Here is a 22,265-nt window from a genome sequence, read left to right on the forward strand (position 1 = left end):
GAACTTAGACATGGTATAAAATACTTTAAAGCATTCAAAAACCAAGCCCTGTGGTATCTCAAGTTAAAGATGAACAAAATCGCTAGTCTCAGTTACCTAACCATGAAATGGAAGAATTACACCTCACAAGGTGTAGATTAGCAAACATTGATGGACTTATTACTTAAGTTCATTAATAAACTTGAAAGAAAATTCACAAATATGTATTCAGTGCAAGATATGGGCAGTGTAAAATAACTAAGATATGACTGAATGATCAAAAAGAGAAGGTCCACCTTTAGTACCATAATCCTAACGCTTCTTACATTTAAATTCCTTAACTCTGCAACCATAATACTATAACATAAAGGTCTTCTGGCACACATTTCCATGTTAAACACAGCAAAAATTAACTCCAATACAGAGAATTATTTTGGTCTCTATATGGGGCAATCAGAGGGGTTGGAAGCAATAGAACTGCAGCAAACTTCCAACAATTGATCAGTAACTGGTAGCTGCATAATTACCTGTTGTGGATCAGTCATAGTAGACTGTGGGACAGAGCAGGGGAGAAGGGAAACAGACACAGAGGAATAAAACTCTGCCCAGGTGCTTTGTGACAGTTTCCAAAAGCATAGAGCAGCAGTTTTCAACCCCTGGTCCACAGACCCCTAAGGGCTCACATAGCTAAGGGATCCACAAAAGATGACTATGATCAAAGGTATACCCACACTTACAATTCAAAGGTGTCTGCACCTCCATTTGAAAATTTGTAGGGGTCTGCAAATGAAATGGTTAAAAACTACTGCTGCAGAAGACCATTCAAGATCAAAAAGACTTGGTTCAGTTTCAATGTTTGTATTTTATTTTTTTCTTCTTTGGTGGGGGGACATAACTCTGAAGTATGGTACCACAACGGCCAAGAGAGAAAATTACAGGGTTCCAGGGATATCAGGTATGATCATCTTCATGAAACTTAATCCTAACAAGCTTTTATCACTGCCTACGGTTGGTTCAGGCACTGGTTAGTTTATCAAAGTCTATTTGAAGCAAATTTTCCTAGGAATAGCTAGAAGCACCCTTCTAGATTTTGCAGGATAGGGGTCCCACTGTGTTATTTCTCAAAAGGTAGAAAGAAAAACTTTAAAGTAGATTAATTTAGGGTCTGAACCTTTGCTACCCAACACATCTGGCATAGTAATTCACTTTTTTATGAACAACTCATCCTGAAAACAAGCCTTTAAAAATTCTTGGACCCCAGTGAGCTGAAAAATGCCATTTAAACTTGTTTTTCCCCCCCTTTTTGCTGTTGTGTGACATGTTAAGGTGACCTTTTTTAAAACCAAGCACAAAAATTGTAACTTTTTTGATAAGTAATCAGCAAGGGTTCACTTTGGCTAGAAACAGACATCACCTATTGAAGCAAATCAGCAGCACACATTTAGCAGAACCGAAGTCACCCCATGCCCCACCCTTGAGGGTGCAGGACAAGGGGCAATGTAATCTCCCCACTTTTCATGTTCAGCCAGAGCTGATCTCCACAATCACAGAGGACAGGAGTGGGAAAAGCAGGACTCTTCATCCTCATCCAGATCTGTCTCCTGCAATCACTTGGGAGGGCTGAGTGGGAAAGACCTTTTCTCTGTTCAGCCAGACTCATCCATCAGTAGGGAACACTGACTTCCTTGCTTACAGAGAAGCACCTCAGATTACCTAAACTGTGTGGAAAGCAGACAGGTGAGAGTTCCTCAAGCCCCCAGAGTACCTGCCTGGGGTGGCTGGTGAGTACGAACAGCTCAGGCTGCTCTAGTCTCCCAAAGAGGTAACAGACATCTGCCACAATAAAGCAGCAGGGTCTATTACTACCTTTTGTTGTACCATTAATTTTCCTCTGATGTGGTGTAGTACAGGGTAGCAATGTCTATTAGTTGAACATTTATTCTGCCATAAAAATGTTTATGCGAGTGAGATGTCAGGTGCCATCTATTTGCAACCTGAGATGTAACACATCAAATGGAGGCCCTGAGTACTCTTCAACAAGCTTGTTTTATTCAAAATGTTTCCTGTTAATAAAATAATTATTTTAAGTGGTCTGACTAAAAAGTTTCCTCAATCTTTACTCAGTTTTCAGTCTTAGCTCTTAAGATACTCCACATGACTAATTTTCCAGCAGCAAGTCTTTTTCTACACTTAAATTTCACCAAAGTATACCAAAAACATTAGCACTAGGTTCAACTACTTTTAAAGAAGCAAAGTAGTCATCTTTTTTACAAAGTATCTATCATATAGTCTAAGCCAGGGTGGTCAACCCCTCTGCTTCCCCCGCAGGCCTGTGGGCCAGATCCAATCCCCACTGTGTACAGGGATCCCCCATGGGTGCAAAATGTTGGGGACTGGAGAATGGTGACATTCTCTCCTTCTGCCAAATTCACAGACCTCTGGGGAGCTCTGCAGGCTAGATAATGTGGCCTTACACACTAAATTGGACTCTGGACCATTGCTGAATGCCCAAGCCCAGAGCAGGCCCCCAGGGCCTGATTCCAACACAAAGGCCTGGGCAGGTGTGGCACAAGCCTCCCACAATGATGTGGGGTCCGACTGTGGCACATGGGGCTGGATCTCACCCGTGAACCAGCCCCATGCCACTAATTCGGTATGTGGGGCCAAAAGATTATGTACCACTGTTCTACGCTGAACTTCCTAAAGAGATAACGAAGAAGAAAATTTCTAAAAACCCTCTGCCCTCCATTATACACCAAAAAACAGCAAAAAGAAAAAAAAAAAAAGTACAAACTCCACCTCAATCCTCAAAGAGGACTTGCATAAAGATATTTTACTGTTACTCTTTTCCTGTGAAGCATAGCCAATTCTGTAAAACTAACCCCTGGGGTACAAGGACAATTTTATATTACTGAATCAGAGAAAGGGTTTTTTTCTCCCCATTTTTAATACTGGATGAATTTAACCCTCTTAATTCTACTTAACAATATAAAATTGTATCACAAAAAACCCCACAGAAATGTCAAAAAGACAGCCAACTATTGATCAAGACACACAAGCTTCAACAAGAAATCACTGTCTAGTGACAAGGTCAACCTTACCTGAAGAAGAACCATTTTAAGAACTTCAAATAATTATACTACTTAGTAAATAACAAACTCTTAGAAATATTACAACCTAAGAGCTTATTAGATATTATTTTAAACTTGAGTTAGTATAGTTTTCTTAGAACCAAATCTCACATATTTTGAAATCCGGCTTGAAAGAAAGGAACAGGAAAAAAGATTTTAGTATAAACACAAAACTACATTTGCATAACTATACAAGCAGAAGCACCTAGTGCTTTCAATTTTATTATCTGCCCTGCCTACTTAGTTTCTTTTATTTCCATGGTCTTCAAAGAGCAACAGGATAATGGTATTTTTGTTATACTGTTAACTCGTCTGGAACAAAAATTAAATACCTGAAACAACTCTTTAAGCAGGTTTTCACAATGGTTAATCAGTGTTAAAAGTGATAGCACAAAAATAAAACCATCATTTATATCTCAGAAAACGTGTACTCAATTTTTCACGTGGTTTCATGCTGTTTACTTTCAATAACACCCCTCTGGTCTCTCCAGGATTTTGTTAGAAACATGAAGGTCAGACTACATCCTGAGTTGTACAGAGTTGTTCCCTTTTAACTACTCAACTTTCACCTGGTGTCCACAAAAACTGAATAGAGTGACTATGGGAGGTAGTTTGAAGCAAGTGGATGCCTCTGCACCTTACAGAGGCTTATCTAGGACCTCTTAGCTTATGAAAGAAGTAAATACACTTTCTGGATAAAGAGGCTTACTGCTCCACATTCAACACCTGCTACTTAGCTGGTCTCTATCATCTGTCCTACTGCTGTCCCTCAGATAATACTGAGACAAAGAGTTCAGAAAACACACACAAAAGGTAGGCAACAAAAATAAGTTAATTTTTCAAACTGCAGTTCCACACCTACATAAAGAACAGAAGCGATGGGTAGAAAGTTTCATTTTCAAAGCTCCTGCCTGCTGCTCAAGTCATTATAAAATTGTCCTTTTGATGACAAACTGGTAATATACAAAACTCTGCAGGCATGTAAAAACCAAAAATATCTATTTTCCCAATAAAGTATATTTTTAGTTCAAAATTAAATAAATAAACTGTGTAGAAAACTGATCAACACATACAATCTTCAGTGATTATACGAATTTCTTTAGCATTTCAACACAACTAGAACTGAGATTTTATTTCAACTGTTAGCACCAAAAACGTATTAAGAATAGTTTCTTAAAACCTGATAACAACACTACAATAATCAAACCTGGGAACTGTATTAGGTGATATTCCTCCTATTTTAGTGCATTAAAACTAGAAATCTGTTACTATTTGAGAAGCTAAATATTAAACAAGGATTGAAGTTGTAGTTTCTCAGCTAACATGAAAATGTTATTCAGATCTCCAATCAGGTGTTGAGGTTGTTTCTATGTAGTACTGTAACTGTAAGCTAAAATTTCATTGCTTTAAGTTCACCATGATGCTATTTTTGACTCCACACTTGCACATAGCACATTCAATACTTCTGTCAGGGCTTGTCTGTCCAGGGACTCGGTATAAAGTCAAGATGAAATAGCTACGGCAGTGAAGTTATCACACATGAAGAGTATCCATACATGTGACCATATTTACTGGAATATAAGACGAGGAATTTCCCCAACCAGCATTGAGGGAAAAGCCGCATGTCTTATATTTGCATAAGAAGTAGAGAGGGAAGCAGGCAGCTGCTATGGCTCTGACTCTGGTCTTGAGTCCAGGCTGGAGCTGGAGTCAGACCCACAGAACCCTCCTGCAGCTTCTGCTCCCCTGCCCACTCCCTTTCCTCCCACTGTGGCTTGGGTCTTTCCAAAGCACAGAGCACATGGAAATTTGTTCTCCTACCTGACCAACCAGCAATGTACTCTGTTGCAATGCCTCCCTGGCCGACAAGCAGTGTTGACACTGCTGCATGGCCAGGCATTGACTCAGCTTCAAGAAGTGCTGTGCTCCAGGACAAAGCAGCCGGAGCAGCATTTGACAGTAAGGGAAGGGAGCGGTGAGAAGAGGCAAAGACTGGGGAGAAGGGCAGAAGCCGTGGCAAGCTGGGGGTGAGGGGTGCACATGGCAAGGGGAGCAGGAAAGCTGCAAGGTGAAGTGAACAGGGCAAAAGGGGCCACCAACTCCATTCCACAGCCACTGCTTTCCCTGTTGCAGCAGGGGGTGGGGATGGATTCAAGACAACCCTGAAACACTTGATGCTATACCTAGGAAATAACTACAAATTTATAAATTTGCCAAATATAGAATTTGAATATGAAATATAGAACGGTAAAAGTAGCACACATTTGTTCCACTCTTTATATAACTGTTCTTAACTTCTTAAATGCCTGCAGACCACCACTCAGAGCTGTTATTTTCCAAACTTGCATTCAAGCTGAAGATAAGCAAAACCCAGCATACTACCTGAGGATTGCCTATATGCAGGAAGAGTCTCAAAGGTTTTGTCTACAACAGAGATGGGCAATTATTTGAGCCCAATGGCCACCCAGGGGCTTTTGATAAGCTGTAATGGGTCAGGTCAGTACTGTTCCCCCTCCCCTTCCTCCACCCTGCAACAACACACCCAAACTCCCTCTGGGGCTTTGTGCACAGGCAGGGAGGAGTGTTCAGAACCAGGACAGGCAGGTGAGCCCACAATCATGAAGCTGGGTGTGGGGCAGTGACAGCTTGGGGCCAGGGCCCAAGTTGAGGAACAATCCACTCCCTGCATGCCCTACCCTGTGAGGGTGGATGGGTGTAGAGGCAGGGCGATGGAAGAAGCTTCAGCAGAGCAGTTCCTGCCCAAGGTCTAGCTCCCAGCCACCTTCCAGCTGCCCCGCCTGATTACAGGTGGTTGCTTATCGCACTGGGTGGTCAGGGCAGGTAGCCTGCAGCCCAGAGCTGGAGCCTGAGCACTGAGGTAGGAGCTACCCAGCTGAAGCTCACCCCTTGCTCAGAACAGTGCACCTGGAGGAGATGGAATCAAAACAGCCCCACCAGCCTGGGCTCCAGCCAGCATGCAAATTCTGCAGCCAGCTGGGTGCCACTCTGCTCCCCTCACCTCCTTCTCTTGCTGCCCTGATCCAGTGGGGGGAAGACCATGGTGGCTTCAGGCAGGTGGCTCTTGCTGGAGGCAAGGGGAGCAGAGCAGCACCAGGAACAGCCCCACCAGCAGCTGTGCACGCTGGTCAGGGCCCAAGCTGCTGGGCATGGATGGGGCTCAGGCCCACAGTGCCATGGAGGCAGATGCAGGCCAGATCCAGTCAGTTGGTGGGCTAGAACCAGCCCACAGGCCAGATTTTGCCCACCCCTGGTCTACACAGACAAACTGCAATTTAAAAATGGCCTATTTCAGTTTAGTTAAAGAAAGTGTGTCAAAACTCAAATGAGCTGTTAGGCTAAATCTAGACTTCAGGGTGTTCATGCTACTCGCCCCTGATTTGCATACCAAGCTACAATCAAAAACTGAAAATTGGGGGAGGACGGAGGGAAGAAGGGGCAGGGTAACATTAACCCACTGGAGAAGAAGGGGCAGAGCAGCACTGACCCACCTCCACCGTCTGTATGTTTGACACCCTTAATTTAAACCCATTCCTGGATCAGCTACATGGCAAGCCAAACAAAAATATGAAACCTAATTAAAAAAAATGGGAGTAGTCAAACTGGAATTTACAACCTAACTCATATCAGTTACCATCAGGACTCCAGGTTTTTCACTTCCCACGGAAAAACAGAGAAATCTGCAGATTCTTCCTATGAAGGGGAAAATCCGTGTTTTTTCTATTTAGTCGGGAAACCCATGGATTTTGTACTTTTGCAAAGAGCTCTCTGCAGGCTGGTAGAGTTCCAGTCTGCAAGGGGCTGGGAGGGAGTGGTCAGGCAGGGGGCATCATGTGCATGTATACTGGCTACCAGGCAGCCTGGAGAGCAACTCCCATAGGTAAGTGGGGGGCAGGAATTGAGGCCCCCACAGGGATTTGGGCAGGGCTCAGGCTGCTGCCCAGCCAGGGGGTATGGGGGGACTGGACCCCAGGGCCACAATGTGCAGCCTGTAGGAATGTAACAGGGCCTCAGACAACTTGTCAGGGAGGTAGGGAGGTGTGCTTGTTCCCTGCTGCTGCAAGCACTCTTGTGCTCCTCAGATCTGTGCACAGGGCATGGGTGGGCTGCCCACCCTGCTGCCCTCCAGCAGGGCTTCTGCAACCCAGTGCTACAGGGCAGCATGGGGCCACACAGGAAAGCTCCCTGACCTCTGAAAGTGTGTGCAGTAACAGAGAAGCCCCCCCCCACCCCTCACTGCCTAAGCCTGCAGCAGGTGGGGGAGGGGGGTTGGCACTCCCTGCAGCAGCCACAGCCTTCTGTTGGGGGCAGGGGGCTGCAGACCCATGTCCCTAGTAGCTAGGGGTCCCCCTCTTGCAGAGGGGCAGGGAAGAAGGACCCTTTCCTTTTAACCACAGATTTTGGGGGGGTTTCATCAGAGAATTTGCGAATTTTTAGCCATAGAAAACCAGGATCCCCTGTTATATAAACTAAACTAACTCAGATGGAAAACATCTTCAGTTAAACTGCTTTGAGTTTTCTTTTGAGCTGACAAGACCTCAGCTAGTCTGAGGAGAACTGCACCTCATTCTCTTAAGGAAATAAGAGAAATCAAAGTGTTAGTCTCAATTCATAATATTCTGCTTAAGCAGAACAATAAGCAACGAAGCTTATTCTAGAGACAAACATCTAGTTGAAAACTGACACTGACATTGGCAATACAGCTACTCCTTGCTTTACATAGTAGATACATTCTTGAAAATGCAATTTTAAATGAAACGACATTAAGAGACTCCAACTATATCACAGTAGTTACCTACTAGCAGGCGGCAGCCAAACACTGCGCTAATTCAAACAAATATGTTCTCTAACAGATCAGTGATGTAATGAAAGAACTTTAACGAGGACAATGTTAAGTGAGGAGTACCTGTATGTTGTTTAAGACAGTTTCCACACATGCTTTTATAAACACTTTTCATCAACATGGTTGCTCCCAGAGATTCAGAGATACCAAGTGTAAACTTTTCTAGGGAAAGCACAAACATTCTCATAATTTAAACACATTCCAAAGCAGCAGATTACCCATATTGCAATTCAAGTATTTGTTATACATAGACACAAGTGACTAAGCTACCAAGAATAAGTTACAATACAAAATGCCTCCCAAAGTCTTAGTTTCTTCTTAGCTTCATGTACAAGAAACAGGAGAAGCTGAATCCAAGTACAATATTCTTATTACATACTTCATATACCAGAAGCAGAGGTTCTAATCAGATCAGCACCTCAGAAGCTGTACAAAGTAAGGTAAGTATCAAACATTAAGAAAAAACAAGGAAAGGAAATTTGAAAGAAATAATAGTAATAAAAATATGGATTTAGCAGGCCAAGAGCATTACAAAAATCTCTATTGGCTATGTCAGTTTCCTTGTAGGCAGGATACTGACTAAAGATTTGAAAAGACACGGTAGAAAAAAATCTAAGAACTAATTCTGGAAGGCTGGTTTAAGATATCCTAGAAAGAGAAAAACAAAAAACAACCCAGATATGCCTTGGAAAAGGTACTTGTGGGAAACTGTATAAGCAGAGGCTGACATCATCAGACAGCCAGAGTGACACAGCAAAATAAAGAGTAAATATGCAGAAAAAGAGCCAGGTTTCTGTAAAATGTCTTTTAGCAGAAAACAAACGTTATATTTGATTACTAAAGAAAAGAGGGGTCTGTGCAGACATGTCAGAACATGTACTAGAGCAAATCAAAGCATACAGACCACCAGTACTCTCCAAGCACTGTGGTTTTAAGTTACTGATGCAGATCTCCCACCAATGATATCTGAGATTTGTCTGATGGCTTTCGAATACTCTCTAACCAACTAAAAAATAAGCATTCTGTGCACTACTACACTCTATGCAGTACTAGATAGTTTTGGGGGCAAACTGAACTGCAAACAATACTGAGTTACACACCAGGGAAGAGCCAAAAAGCAGTGTGGTCTAGAGAGATTAGAGCCATATAGCAGCTGCAGGAAACAAAGGGATGATTTAGTTTTGAAGGCAAGGTTTGCACCCAGAAAGTTGAATAAAACAGATAAACAAATTATAACCAAGCACTTATACTCATCACATTAACTTGGAAGGGAACAATCCACGAATACCACTTTGGAAGCTGTTCTTACAAAAAAACTCTAACCATAAACACCTACAAAAACCATTTAATCAGACTGTTAGCCTGTGATAAACATAAATACAACACTCCTTTACTATCTAGTTAAAAGAGCCCTCAGTTTTATTTTTTTTTAAAATGTAACTTAGTACTTATAAAACATCTATTTAAGTAAGATTCAAATGCAATAAAATATAAACCAACTTAACAGCAAGCATCTCAAGTCTAAGACTGCATTTCACCCTCTATATTTAGAGAGCACTAATTTCTTGCTATTTTTGTGATGGCAGAGTCACTAGAATGAACAAAGAAAAAATTCTGGCACATAACATAAATCTGTGATGGGACCAAACAGGCCAGTTTTTAAATCTATTAATTTTAGAAGTGGTCATTATTAAAAACAACATCTATTTTAGACAAGTTCCCACTAACCTATCCCGTTTTCTAGGTAGATTCACAACATGCATTTCACAGAGGAATACAGTCCCATAAACAAATGCTAACGTACTCTGAAATTGAACAGGACTTTTTTTTTATTATTATTAAAAAAAAATCCATTAACATTTATACATTTTCCATCTCTTCCCAAATATCATAAGCCATTATTTTGGCCACATAATCCCATATTTAAAAGAAAAATAATTAACATCAAAATTGAATATTCAGTTTTATGATACTATGCTTCCAGAAACGTACCTCAATTTGAAGCCACCGCTTGCAAACCAAATTTATTCCAACAGAAGTTAACTTTTACCAGCGTAGATAGCAGTTATGCTGGCATGTTGGTCATACATCTTCACTCCCCCCCTCCCCCCCGCAACATGGCTATGCAAGAGGGCCTTTAACTGAAGACCTGGCCTCAGTGACCTTATGATATCTTAACAGTGACCTAGAACTGCAAAATTCAAAACATTTTATAGTATGAAAATGTAACCGCTAGCAGAAGTGCCAAATCAAAAATCAGATGCAACAGAACTTTTATAGATAACGAGATGTCTTATCCTGAAAGAGTCATTTTAAATTTCTACGTTTAAAAAAAATAAAATAAAATAAAATAAAATAAAAAAGAATGGTGAAATCAGGGTTTCGTGCATCTGCAGACACCCAAGTTAAATGTTTCGTTTCACTCTGTAGCAAAACACACTTGAAAGACATGGACCACAAGTCAACCCAACCAAATCAAGCATGAATGAAAATGCCTCTGCTTTGTGCATCTTGCATGTCACCTGCTGCAGAAAGTGAACTTTAGTCTTGGCACACAATTTCCAAAGACTGCAAATCAGACTAGATGGAGTTATCATAGCAAACTAAGGTCTTAACTCACTTTATACAGGCCTGGATTAGTGCCAAGAAGGGTATAAGGAAGCACTGAGTTCCAAGGTCTGGAGATTCCACTTTTCCAACAACACAACACATCATTCTCATTAAGAAACTCTTTTTGCTAGACTTTATTGTCAAACCTGAGCCATTTGTATTGGCAAGCACTGCTTTTGGTAAAAGTAGCATGCAGTCTTAGTATCTGGATAATTGGATGCTTATAAACAAGGGCTGACCAACTTCCAAGGTACTGGGGGCCACACAAGTCAACCACAGGTCCCCCGGGTCACATGCTACATAGATGTTTCCCCCCATTTCTCCCCAATGCACCTGCTCAGGTGAACCTTCCCACAGCTGCACTGTACATTCACAGGGTGCCAGGTTCACCCTCGGCTCCCCAAGCCAAACTGTACTGCCCACCCCCTGGGGCAAAGATAGGAAGCAGGAGCTGGAGAAGGGAGGGGGAACCCAGGGACCCTGGCTGTGATGCAGTTAGAGCAATAGCTGTGGCAGCCCAACAGAAGCCCAAGAAGCACAACAGCCCTGCTATAAACAGTAACTTTCTGGAGATAGAGAATGCTTAAAAACAGAAGTAAAAAATGCGAATGAAACATCACTTTACAGCTATACCTCAAACTAGAAGTCCTAAACACTAGCCTTGGATATTGTATAACTGATTCCAGTAGTGGAAAAAAACAACCAAGAACAAGACACGGACCTGAGTAGCTGACAGTCCCTGCTCCACAAAGCTTATAGTCTGCATAGACTTCTTGAAACAAAATTATGTTTTATTTTAAAAAACGTTTTGAATATCAGATCCGCTATACGTTTGAGAGCCTGCCTTGGCACAGCCCTGACCATAAATTATTCCTGTGAACAAACGCCTGAGTTTCAGATGCATTTTACTGCAAGTTGATGACAAAGCACACCAAGGAGTCCCCTAGCCTGTTTTAATAATATCCACTAATGCAAAGGGAATAAGTTTTGATGGCAGATTCACCAGGAATTGTTTTTCTGAAATTATTTAAATACTGTAGCTATAATCCAAGTCCACACTTTCTACTTACAATGATGTTAAGAGTTTTTATATTTTCAAGGGCTTTATTCAACATTAGATGCAAATTACAGGATACAAGCTTCATTTGTCCTTATTTTAGTCAAACTAGTCAATCGAGACACCACTGTCAGGATGTGCAACATCAAATAATGACAGCACTATAGTACTTGAGAAAGTGTCCAAGCAAAAGTTTCCAGAATATTTCAGGATACTCTGATTTTCTACCTTCTTGGCAGGGTCACAAAGATGAAGAGCAAGTATTTCTGCCCCTTCCCCTGCAAATATTGAGCATCCATTTCGGGGTTTTAAAATATGCTCATCAAAATCAACTTCACATCAAAACCATTCTGCTTCAATCACGGGATACTTCATTTGGGAATTTAGCTGCTGCTCTTCACAAGAACATCCCTGAAACAGGAGAGGATCACAGAGCTCCCTAAATCCCCCTGTGCCACTTCTTCTCCAGAAGCGACTTAAACATTTGGCCCTATGACATTTTTTTTTTCCGCATTAGCTGCTAAAAAAATATTTATACACACACATACATCACTCCACCCAGCCAGATTGAGCAACGCCATCCTTCGTCCTGCACACAAACACTTCCGCCCCTTGTGAAAGCAGCGCAGGCTCCTTCAAGGCGAGGCACACAGGCCAGGCCAGAGTGGGGCTATGGGGGGAGCAGGACAGCCAGCAGTGCCCGGGTACCGCAGCTGCCGTGCCACAGCGGCCGGGCGCGCGTGTGCACGTTGTGTGTGCGTGTCATGTTATTGCAGAAAGCCAGAGATCCCGGAAAGAGCCTGAACGGGGCGAACCCGCCGCCATCTTACAATGCGGGAAAGAAGTTACAGGCCAGAAGCGAAGGGCGAGTCGCACGGGGGACAGGCCCCACCAGCCGCAAAAAGCCAGAGCCTTTAGGAAACCGCCCCGTCATGTAAAACGGGACCCAAACGGGTTGGGGAGAGATGCCGTGGCCTCAATGAGGCGCCAGCCATAGGGAATTGCTACGGACACCCCCGTCGGGCCCTGGCGTTTGGGAGACACCGCAGCGACATCGGCGCCTGCCCCCCTCCCCCCCGGGACCGAGACAAAGCCGCAGCCCTTCGACCGGCCGGGCAGCTCCTCACCTTGTTGATGCGTTTCAGCGCCATTGTGGGTGCGGGTGCCGCCGCCGCCGCCGGGCCTGCCTCCGCCGCCGCCTCTGCTCCGCGCCGCCGCCGGGCTCGCGCTGGGTGACGCGGCCGCTTCTCCTTCCTCCGGAAACAGCCGGGGGCGCCCGCACGGCGCAGCCCCTCCCGCCGCTGCGGACACAACGCGCCCGGGAGAGAAGCAGTGGTGAGACGGGCCCGGCCCTGCCTTGCCTTGCCCTGCCCTGCCCAGCCCGACCCGGTACAAGAGAGCGAGTGCGGCCGCTGCACCCGCCGCCGCCGCCGGTGCGAGGCCGAAAGGAGGGGGAGCGGGAGGGGCCACGGCTCGCGCAGGCACCGCCCCCCCTCCCGCCCCTCCCCCCCGCGGGGCGGGCCCAGCAGCGATCGCCAACGCCCCCCTCAGAATGGGTGGGGAGACAGGGGGGGCCAACCGCCGCCGCGGGTGGAGGAGTTTGCGCACGCGCGGGCGGGGGGGAGTAGGGGGGCTCCGAGCGCGCAGACCCACAGGGGCGCGGGTGACGCGCTGTGCGCACGCTCATGGGGGGGTACGGGAGGGAGGTCTCGCGAGAGCGGGAGTGAGCGCCCGCGCTCCTGTCCCTGCCCTGCGCCGGCCGAGAAGAGGGGAGTAGCACCTTCACCCCTCGCAGGAAGAAGTGCGTGGGGGAGGGGAAGACCCGGCTCCCTCGGGGGGACAGGGAGGAGTGCGGAGGCTCCGCGACTCTTGAGACACTCACGGAGCGAAGGCTCGTCCCGGCTCCCCGCGTGCCGCCAAGAGCTAGACCCCGCCCTCTGCGTGCGCGCGTCAGCGTGTGCGGAAGCCCAAAATGGCATCCGTTGCCGGATCTACGTTGGGAAGCGTCGTGCTGGTATCCCTCCGCCAGCGTGTTCTTCCGAGCGAGAGGGGCAGGCGGAAGGATCGCATGGAGCGCGAAGTGGCGGGTTGGAGATACGTGTGGACCCGTCGCACGGTATCAGGCACTAATCTGGAGGCGGCTTTCTCTTTTTTGTGTCCTGGGAATCGCTTTGCCCACATGTGTGTCCGCTCTCAACTTAGTGTGAGATTTACCAGTGAATTGTGTAATACATGTGCGGTGGGGCAGGGGCTCCAGACTAGGCAGGAGGCCAGAAATGGGACTTCAAGGCAGGAGAAGGCACGCACAAGGCCTTGGGACTGGAGAAGGAGCAACGCTTGAGGTGTGGCTTGTCTTTTTACAGCCTCACGAGAGAAATGCCAAAAATGCTGAATAGCGATACTCCATGTTTGAGAGGTGTAGGTTGTAACCAGATGTTCCCTCAGCCTGACGAAAGGAGTTTGTACCCAGAAGCGTGCAAAGAAGAATTTTTCCAACTGTTTGGTCTAATAAAAGACAACGGAATTGCCCAAAAGGACCTTGTCTGAATAATGATGGTAAACCTAGAGGTACAGTGGCTCACCTAACCTAGTGCTGTTCTACAGGCAGCACTGTGGTTTTCAACATTAAATTCATGGGATGCTGCAGATCCAGAGAATGCTTCAAAACTTGTGGGACTGTTTTGGGAAAGGGGGTTTCCCCACCTGTTGATTACCTGGCTTCATCAGTGGTGGTGCTTTGTCATAGTCTCTCAATTCTTAGTGTAGGCAACTGGAAAAATAACCCATTAACGAGGCTTTTCAGCTCTGAATTATGTTGTTTCCTTTGTGCAAGCTCAGTTAGGATTAGATCTCAAAGGAAGAGCCTCAAGGTACTTAGGTAAGGCAGTAACCACATAAGAAAGTAAAGACAATCAGAATAGAGATGGGGACTCTTTCAAGGCAACACAGAGAGGTTTAGTTAGATATTAATAAATATTAGGGCTATGTGGAGCTTCAGTGGCTGCTTCGATTTGGCCCAATTCAGCAGCCAAATCTCTGAATCAAATCAGGAGACCCTTTAATCTCTCTGAATTGAATCAGAAGCCTCTGATTCAATTTGGAGAGGTTCAATTATTTGGCCACAGACAGCTTTATATGTTTTTTCTACATACCTTGAGGTACCAGGTGCAGCTCATGAACACAGATGATGGGGTGGATGGAGTGCCCCACAGGAGTGCAAGAGGGGTCCCCCGTGTGCTCAGCAGTGGACTCAGAAGTACTTCCAGTACACTTCCAGGTTCACCGTGGAGCATACAGGGGACACCTCTGGCTCAGCAACTGGTGCCTCCTGGGTCCACCTGGGAGGGTGCACCCGGGGTCCACCACGGCCAGTCACTGAGCCGGGAGGGCACAGCCAGGTCCCCCACGCGCTTGGCAGCGGACCTGGAAGTGGACCACCTCTGAGCACTTGCGGGACCCCCCCACGCTTCCATGGGATGCTCCATCCGCCCCACCATCTTGGCATTCGTGAGCTGTGCCTAGTACCTTGAGGTACGTAGAAAAAACATTAGAAGCCGTCTATGGCCAAATCGCTGATTCTCCAAATCAGAATCGAATCTTCAGATTTGCCTGAATCAAATCGGGATGGTCATCTGAAGTGGTGAATTAAATCACTGTCCCCTGAATCTGACAATCCAAATCCAAATTGAATGCTATCCACTTTGCACACCCCTAATAAATATAGTCTGAGAAATAGCAAGGATACCTAATTGAGAAACAAAGCCAAGCAGCCATATTCTTTTATGAATCTGAGCTTGTTTTTGTTGTGTTGACTTTAGTATTACTGTAACCCTACTGTCAAACATAAGAAAGAGTCTACTTGTTGCAGAGGAGATGTATCTTTTTATGATAACTATTTTCTATGCCCAGTATAGGTTTCATATCATTCCTGTTATCCCACTTTTAAATCAATCTCTATATCAGCGGTTTTCAACTTTTTTTAAGGAGTGTACCCCTTCTGGTAGGTAGCCCACCTGGACTGTACCCCCTGGATGGGCAGGGGGATATCCCCCTGCAGCCAGTTGATGAGTGGTGGGGGCTGGAGCCCCAGTGCTGGTCAATGAGCAGTGCGTAGCGGCACACTTCCAGGGTATGTGGCGGCAGGAAAGAGAAGCAGGGGTATTGGGAAGTGCGCTGCCATGCTTCCCAGGCACGCGGTAGCAGCGTGGAGAAGTGGGGTTACTTGGGAAGTGCGCCACCAAGTCTTGCTTCCCAAGTCCCCCTGCTTCTCCACGCCACTGCCACATACCCCCGGGGTCTTCCCAAGTACCCATGTATGCCTGGTTGACATCTGCTGCTCTATACCATATAATTACAATATTCCACAGAACTGACCTCAACCCATCTTTTATTAGTGGTGACAGCTTTCTAAACCAGGGGTTGGCAGCCAGTGGCCTACAGGCTGGATCTGGGCTGCAGAGTCCAGCTCGTAGACATGGAGCATCAGTAACACTTGGAGGTAGAGGCTTCTTCCTTGCTGCAGCAGGGAGAAACAGTGGGAGAGGTCAGGTCCTAGCACTCGCCTTCCTGCATATGACCCAAGATGTATTGTTTTGGCCCACAGTCCAAAAAGGTTGCCAACTGCTATTTTAAATCATTAAGGCACATTGTAATTCCTTAAGGGAGGGGGACAGTTGTGACTGAAGTGCCCCACAGTCCTCCTTAATTAATTTTCAGACTTCATGTATTTCCCACCCCTTTTCGACTCCAAGGCTAAGTGAGGACCTGCCTTGACCAAGGGGCTACACTAGATGACCTTGTGAGGTCCCATCCAGCCCTATTTTCCTATGATCCTAAATAGTAATTAAGATTTCAATTGCTGTTGGACCACACACAAGCAATCACATTTTTCATGAAAAATTATAAAATGGTCCCTTCCTGAAAGTTGACTGGCTTCTGAATAGCCCTATTTGGGATAGCAGACTTACGTTGTTAATCTTTATGTGACATAGTAAAGAGTGGAAATGGAGCATGAAAAGAAGTCATGCTAGTTAAATTTCCTATTTCAGTATTTATATTAAAAACATGTTTTCAAATCAAGTGCATGGGATGAAATCTTGAGAATGTTTAATAAAATAATTACTGAGCACACAATGTACATGGTGAATTAAATCTATAACTAACAGCCACAATTTAAAACAATGTAATGTAAAACACTATTAACACAATGCTTGATCATTTGAATGCACTAAGGTCATGAATATTTTTATTTATACAAGATTATTCAGACTGAAAATGTCCTTCCCCCTCTCACCCTCCTAACTAATTTACCCTTCAGACTAATAAGGAAACTGTACTTTTGTTAACTTTTAAAATAATTAATATTAAGTATTTCATTGATAATAGTGAGAGCACTCACAGGTAATGGTTTACAGGGTGAGGCTTAATATAGATTTGTACTTGGCACAAGTGAGTGGTTCCAGACCTTTGACACAAGGCACCTGATGACAGGCAGCAATAAAATGCTAATGGGAATAGTTACAATTTCTGGATTCAATTAAAAGACAGTCTTAATAAGCTGTTGGGTAATGGGATTATTCATGTAATTTGGCTAGTTCCTATATGCCTTTTCAGCCTCCTGTAATTGTTATTAAATCTGCTATTAAGTCTAGAAATAACCTTTGATTCCCTCCCCTATCCTCTCCCATAAACAATAAAACAAATATTTAAATTCTTTAATAAAACAGGTGGCTTACAGGCCTCTAGCTCATCATAAAGGAGTTCCTAAGTACCTGCCCAAGAGATTTTTGTTGTACCATCCTACCATGTGTGGATTTTGAAGAGGGGGTATAGATTGTGAGGTGCATCAATCCATATAACACAATGCATATTTTTCTCCAGTTAAAAATAAACTAGAAGCTTTACGAATATGCTAGGGGCCTAGGGCTATATTATTCTGTTTAAGATTGAAGAAAAAACAAATACAACTCATAGGAATGAGTTAAAAACAATTTGCACTGCTGTGAAATAGAAGCTTCATTACCAGGAGCAGCTAATAGCAGAATTGCAGAACAAAGGCTAGCTTTATTGGTAGAACATCAAGACTATTGAAAAGAAGAGAGGGTTGTTAACACCTGTAGAATGAAGAGTTTAGAAGGGAGGAAAGGCAACTGAGTGTAGTGGTAATGTGGATGGCTGCTTCTAATTCCAATGTAGCTTCAGGCCCTTGTAGCACTGCTAAAAAGGGGAAGTTTAGACAGAAAATATGTCCACTTAATAGTAGAAGCCACAGAACAACAGAATAGGCTTGCAATAGTGTTGGTTCAGACATCCAGTTTGTTATGGAAAATAGTTGGAAGAATAAAAATGCTGCAAAATACAACAAGAAGATGGGTTTGTCACACTAGATCACTCTTGATTTATTTTTATCCAGAATTCCAGGAAATTCCAGTTCCTGCTAAAAGACTTTCTGAGTTTAGAAAACAACTCATGTCAAACGACTAAAAATATGGCAGAAAATGTTAAACATCACTGAATACACAGCATGGAGTATCCAGCAACTGATTGGGCTTGTTTTAATCTAGGGATAATGCATCTGTTTTATTCATAGATGTGTGATCCAAAGTCTGTTTAAGTCAATAGCTGCCATTGTGAAACAAAAAAGATCCATGAGGAAGAGTGGACAATGCAGTTTTTTGTAAATAAAAGTTACGCAAATAAAATAAGTTACGTAAATAAAAAAGTTATTTTTGTGAGGTGGGACAGTAGATAGCTAAGCTGTAAAAGATTTTTGCATGTTAGTGGGCTCCACTTGAATCTATGACACCCCTACAGTAAGGTGTGCCATAAAAGTGGTTGTGGGTAGGAACAGGACTAGTGTTTTTGTAATTCAGACTCACCTCTGAGAGGGTAACAAAGTTTAAAGCACATATGAGAGGACCAAGACTGGACAAACAACCTGGAGCCACTAGTCCATAGCACCTTTACCTCAAGGGCCATCATTCCCCTTGCGTAGGGGAGGAAGAAGAACCTTGAGGCCCAAACTCTCTTCTAGGTTCCAGCACAGAGACTGCATTAAGCAGCAGAGGAACATGCCTTCCGTTCTCTGCCTTTCCAGCTTGGGCATCTTGCTCTTTCCACAGGTTTGCTAATACCCCTAGAGCAGCCAAGAACTTTTCCACCTGTTACCCCTATATTACCTCATCTGCAGTCCTTTATAATAGTTGTTTCTAATGCATTGCTTGGTCACAGCTGGAGAAGGTAATTAGGTTCTTTATTAACCCTTCCAGGCTACTGCTGTTTAGGGTATACACCAGATAATAGGAAGTTTAAATTTCTGTTATGGAAGTTCAGTAATACTTTTTACATACAAGGTCCCAGTTTGCTTAAATACATGGTGTGACAGTGTGAAGGAAATGCAAGAAGAATCTTACATGCCAAGTCAGAGGGAAGCAATGAAACAGCAATGAGAAACAGCGCTGAGAAAAGAGACAAGTACTGGGGAAACCCCAGTGCCAGCATGGTCACACTTCATAAACACATGCCACCGCTGTTTCAAGAGGAAGAACCCCCATGTCCGGGTTAAAAACTCTCTGAGGAGATGGATGGACTGGAAGTGAGGTCCAGGAGGGGCAAATGGTGGAAAGCAGCCTGTCGGCAGCAAGCCCATTGAGGCAGCTTGGAGGAGTCAAACGAGTTACCTGCAGGTTTGTCTTGGCAGTTAGGGATAGATGTTTGGGACCTCAACTGGAAAGCTGGACCTGAAATGGAAGACAGGGAAAAGTTGTAAGTACAGTTGGGGGCAAGAGTGGCTTACAATGTGCCATTCTGACTGTGGACCCTAAAATCAGAAGGGTCTTGCAGGACAAGGACCTGAAGCCCCAAAGTGATCTTTGAGTTGTATATTGTTTTTGCTTTATATATTACCTATTTCAGAAAGCACTACAAGAACGCATACATAGTCTTTGTGGACCTCAACATTTAAGACCTTAAAGGTTGGCATAAGGTGGGGTGCAGGGGAGGTGGAGCCCCAGAAGATGGCACCAGGGCTGGAGTAAAGACAGTACATACAAGGACTAAAAACTTCCTACCAATTTATATTGAAGACAAGTCACGGCAGGCAAGAGTAGCTCAGCCTTTGGCACGGATCTTTGAGAACTGGCGCTCTGGTGAAGTACTCAAGGATTAGAAGAAGGCCAATGTGGTGCCTATCTTCAAGAAAGGGAGGAAAGTGGATCTGGCAAACTACAAGCCCATCAGCCTGACCCACCTATCCTGGGGGAAGGTCTTAGAAAAGATTATCAAAGAGGCCATTCTTAACAGACTGGCTGATGGCAGCATCCTGAGGGATAGCCAGCATGCATTTGTTTAGGGTAGGTCTTGTTTGACAAATCTTATTTCCTTTTATGACCAGGTGACCTATCACATGGACAAGGGGGAAGAAATTGATGTCATGCATCTTGACTTAAAAAAAAGCCTTCGATCTGGTATCCTATGATCACCTCTTGGCTAAGCTGGCTAACTGTGGCCTCGGCCTCACCACGATCCACTGGCTGGGGAATTGGTTCCGCGGTAGGACTCAAAGGGTGGTGGTTGACAGAAGTCAATCATTGTGGTGCACTGTGACCAGTGGGGTCCCTCAAGGCTCTGGCCTTGGGCCTATACTATTCAACATCTTCATTAATGATGTGGACATTGGTATCAGAAGCAGACTGGCCAAGTTCGCCAACAACAAACTCTGGGTTAAAGCATCCACACCTGAGGACAAGAGGGTGACCTTGACAGGCTCAGGAAATGGGTGGATGAGAACCTGATGGTGTTCAACACTGAAAAATGCAAGGTTCTCCACCTTGGAAAGAAAAACCTGCAGCATACTTATAGGCTCAGCAGTGCTTAATGTGCAGTAGCCTAATTTTACTGCACATTAGTGTATTAGCATGGTTTTTGCCCTGACACTCTAATGCGCAGTAAAATAGGCCATAGCATGTTAAAGTACACACGTAGATGTGTTTGTTGTGTAGTAGAGAGTGGAAGCATTGTGGACAGGTCCCCCTACAAGAGTCTACTATAGCCTCCCAATGGGGGTGGGGGGTGGAAATCTTGGATACATGTCTATTTTATGGAAATGGGGGATTTCTCCCTAGCTTGCACCTTTGGGCTAAGGGTAAGCAAGACTCAGGGGCATCCAAACTCCAAGACTTCTGGGCTTGGGGCCTGCATGTAGGATACCTACCATAGATTTGGAAGTATCCAAACTCCAGGCTGAAGAGTCTGGGACAGAGGATACTTGCTGGTGGTAGTGCCACACAGGCTTGAAAAATTGAGTTCTGCTCAGTCAATAAATCTGGCAAATTTTGCTGGGGACATGAAATTGTATATAATAATAAAATAATAATAAGTACTATATATAAACAGACATAAAAGTGCTGCTTGAAAATATGTTCCTAGAGTACCTATGCTAAAACTTGTAGCAGATTCAAGAAAGGTAAAATGCATCAATTCTGGAGGAATTATCAGTACCCATAGTAATTTGTATATGGTAATATGCAAATTATCACAAGCGTGTTTTTTTCAAAGCCTCCTCCCAGCTTCTGTGTACAGGCAACCCCCACTTATGCTTTTAATTGGTTCCTGAAAAACTGAGCATTAAGTGAAAAAAGCATTAAGCGAAACTGAAAGTATTTGACAACCCAAGATGGCAACCGCAATTGTTTTTAATGACCCAAGATGGTGACCATGAGCATTATAATGAAACTTGCTGAGCACTAAGTGAAATCATGTATCAATTTCTAATGCGTGTTATAGCACTAAGTGAAACAGAGTAAAGCGGGGATTGCCTGTACTCAGGGAGAGTTAGGTCTTTCTTACTGTCAAAGTGGGAAGGAACTTCAGGGGAAGAAGTTGGGGGAGCAGAGGACAAGGGGGCTACCAGACTCCCCCAGATTTTTTTTCCCCATAGCAATGGGTGGTGGACAAATTCAAGGGAAATGTCCAGTAATTATTAAATACATTTTCCATATATAGAGTCTAATTGAGGGGTTGTCTTATAATCAGGTCATCTTTTATTTGGTTAAATAGGGTAGTTAAAATGTACAACTACTTGAGGTATGAACAGTAAATATCTCTATCCCCATTTTAGACTTGAAGCATGGAGATATTATACAACTTGTTACAGATGTCTTGTGTGACTTTAAACAAAGGCAGGACTAGCACTCAGAATACCTGAATTTTAATCTCATCACTATCCATCCAATCACTCCTATAAAATACAGTGGAGCAACATACTGTGCTCTTAAGGATATAAATATGCAACATGTTTTACTAAACATGATTTGAATTTGAAGTGTACTTTTTCAGCTCTAGTGTTGACAAAATAGTTTTCTTGCAGTTGAACAGACTTTCCTCCCACCTCCAAATACTTGTGGGGAAAAAAGGCCTAATTTTACAATAAAAATTTTTGACAGTACATTACTTTGACAAAGCCATTTTCATGTACTTACACAGATCAGCTTCTGAAAAAATCTGCTAGAGAATTTTTAATAGTATTCATACAGAGTATTCAGGGTTGTTTTTTTTCCCCCCAACAAAGCTATCTTTGAATGGAATAGGACAGATATTCCTTTCAGTTCAGCAGGAGTTTGTGCCCACA

The 22,265-nt window shown here is 44.1% G+C and overlaps 1 protein-coding gene across 3 annotated transcripts in view; it reads right to left on the minus strand.

Moving 5' to 3' along the window:
* The window catches only part of UBE2D3 (ubiquitin conjugating enzyme E2 D3), a 37,073-nt gene extending 20,358 nt beyond the window's left edge, over positions 1-16,715 (minus strand). For 2 of the 3 annotated variants that reach the window (XM_090031898.1, XM_090031899.1), the window contains exon 1: positions 12,766-13,101. In XM_090031898.1, the coding sequence (XP_089888024.1) occupies positions 12,766-12,789 (24 nt within the window). In that variant the 5' untranslated portion in view covers positions 12,790-13,101. Of the gene's footprint in view, positions 1-12,765; positions 13,102-13,520 lie in introns of those variants that run through there. The other variant, XM_090031897.1, reaches the window with a different exon arrangement.
* Between the last annotated feature and the right edge of the window lie 5,550 nt (positions 16,716-22,265).

Source organism: Crocodylus siamensis, chromosome 2 (genome assembly GCF_052110815.1).
Source record: "Crocodylus siamensis isolate JL-2025a chromosome 2, ASM5211081v1, whole genome shotgun sequence".
NCBI classification, from domain to species: domain Eukaryota; kingdom Metazoa; phylum Chordata; order Crocodylia; family Crocodylidae; genus Crocodylus; species Crocodylus siamensis.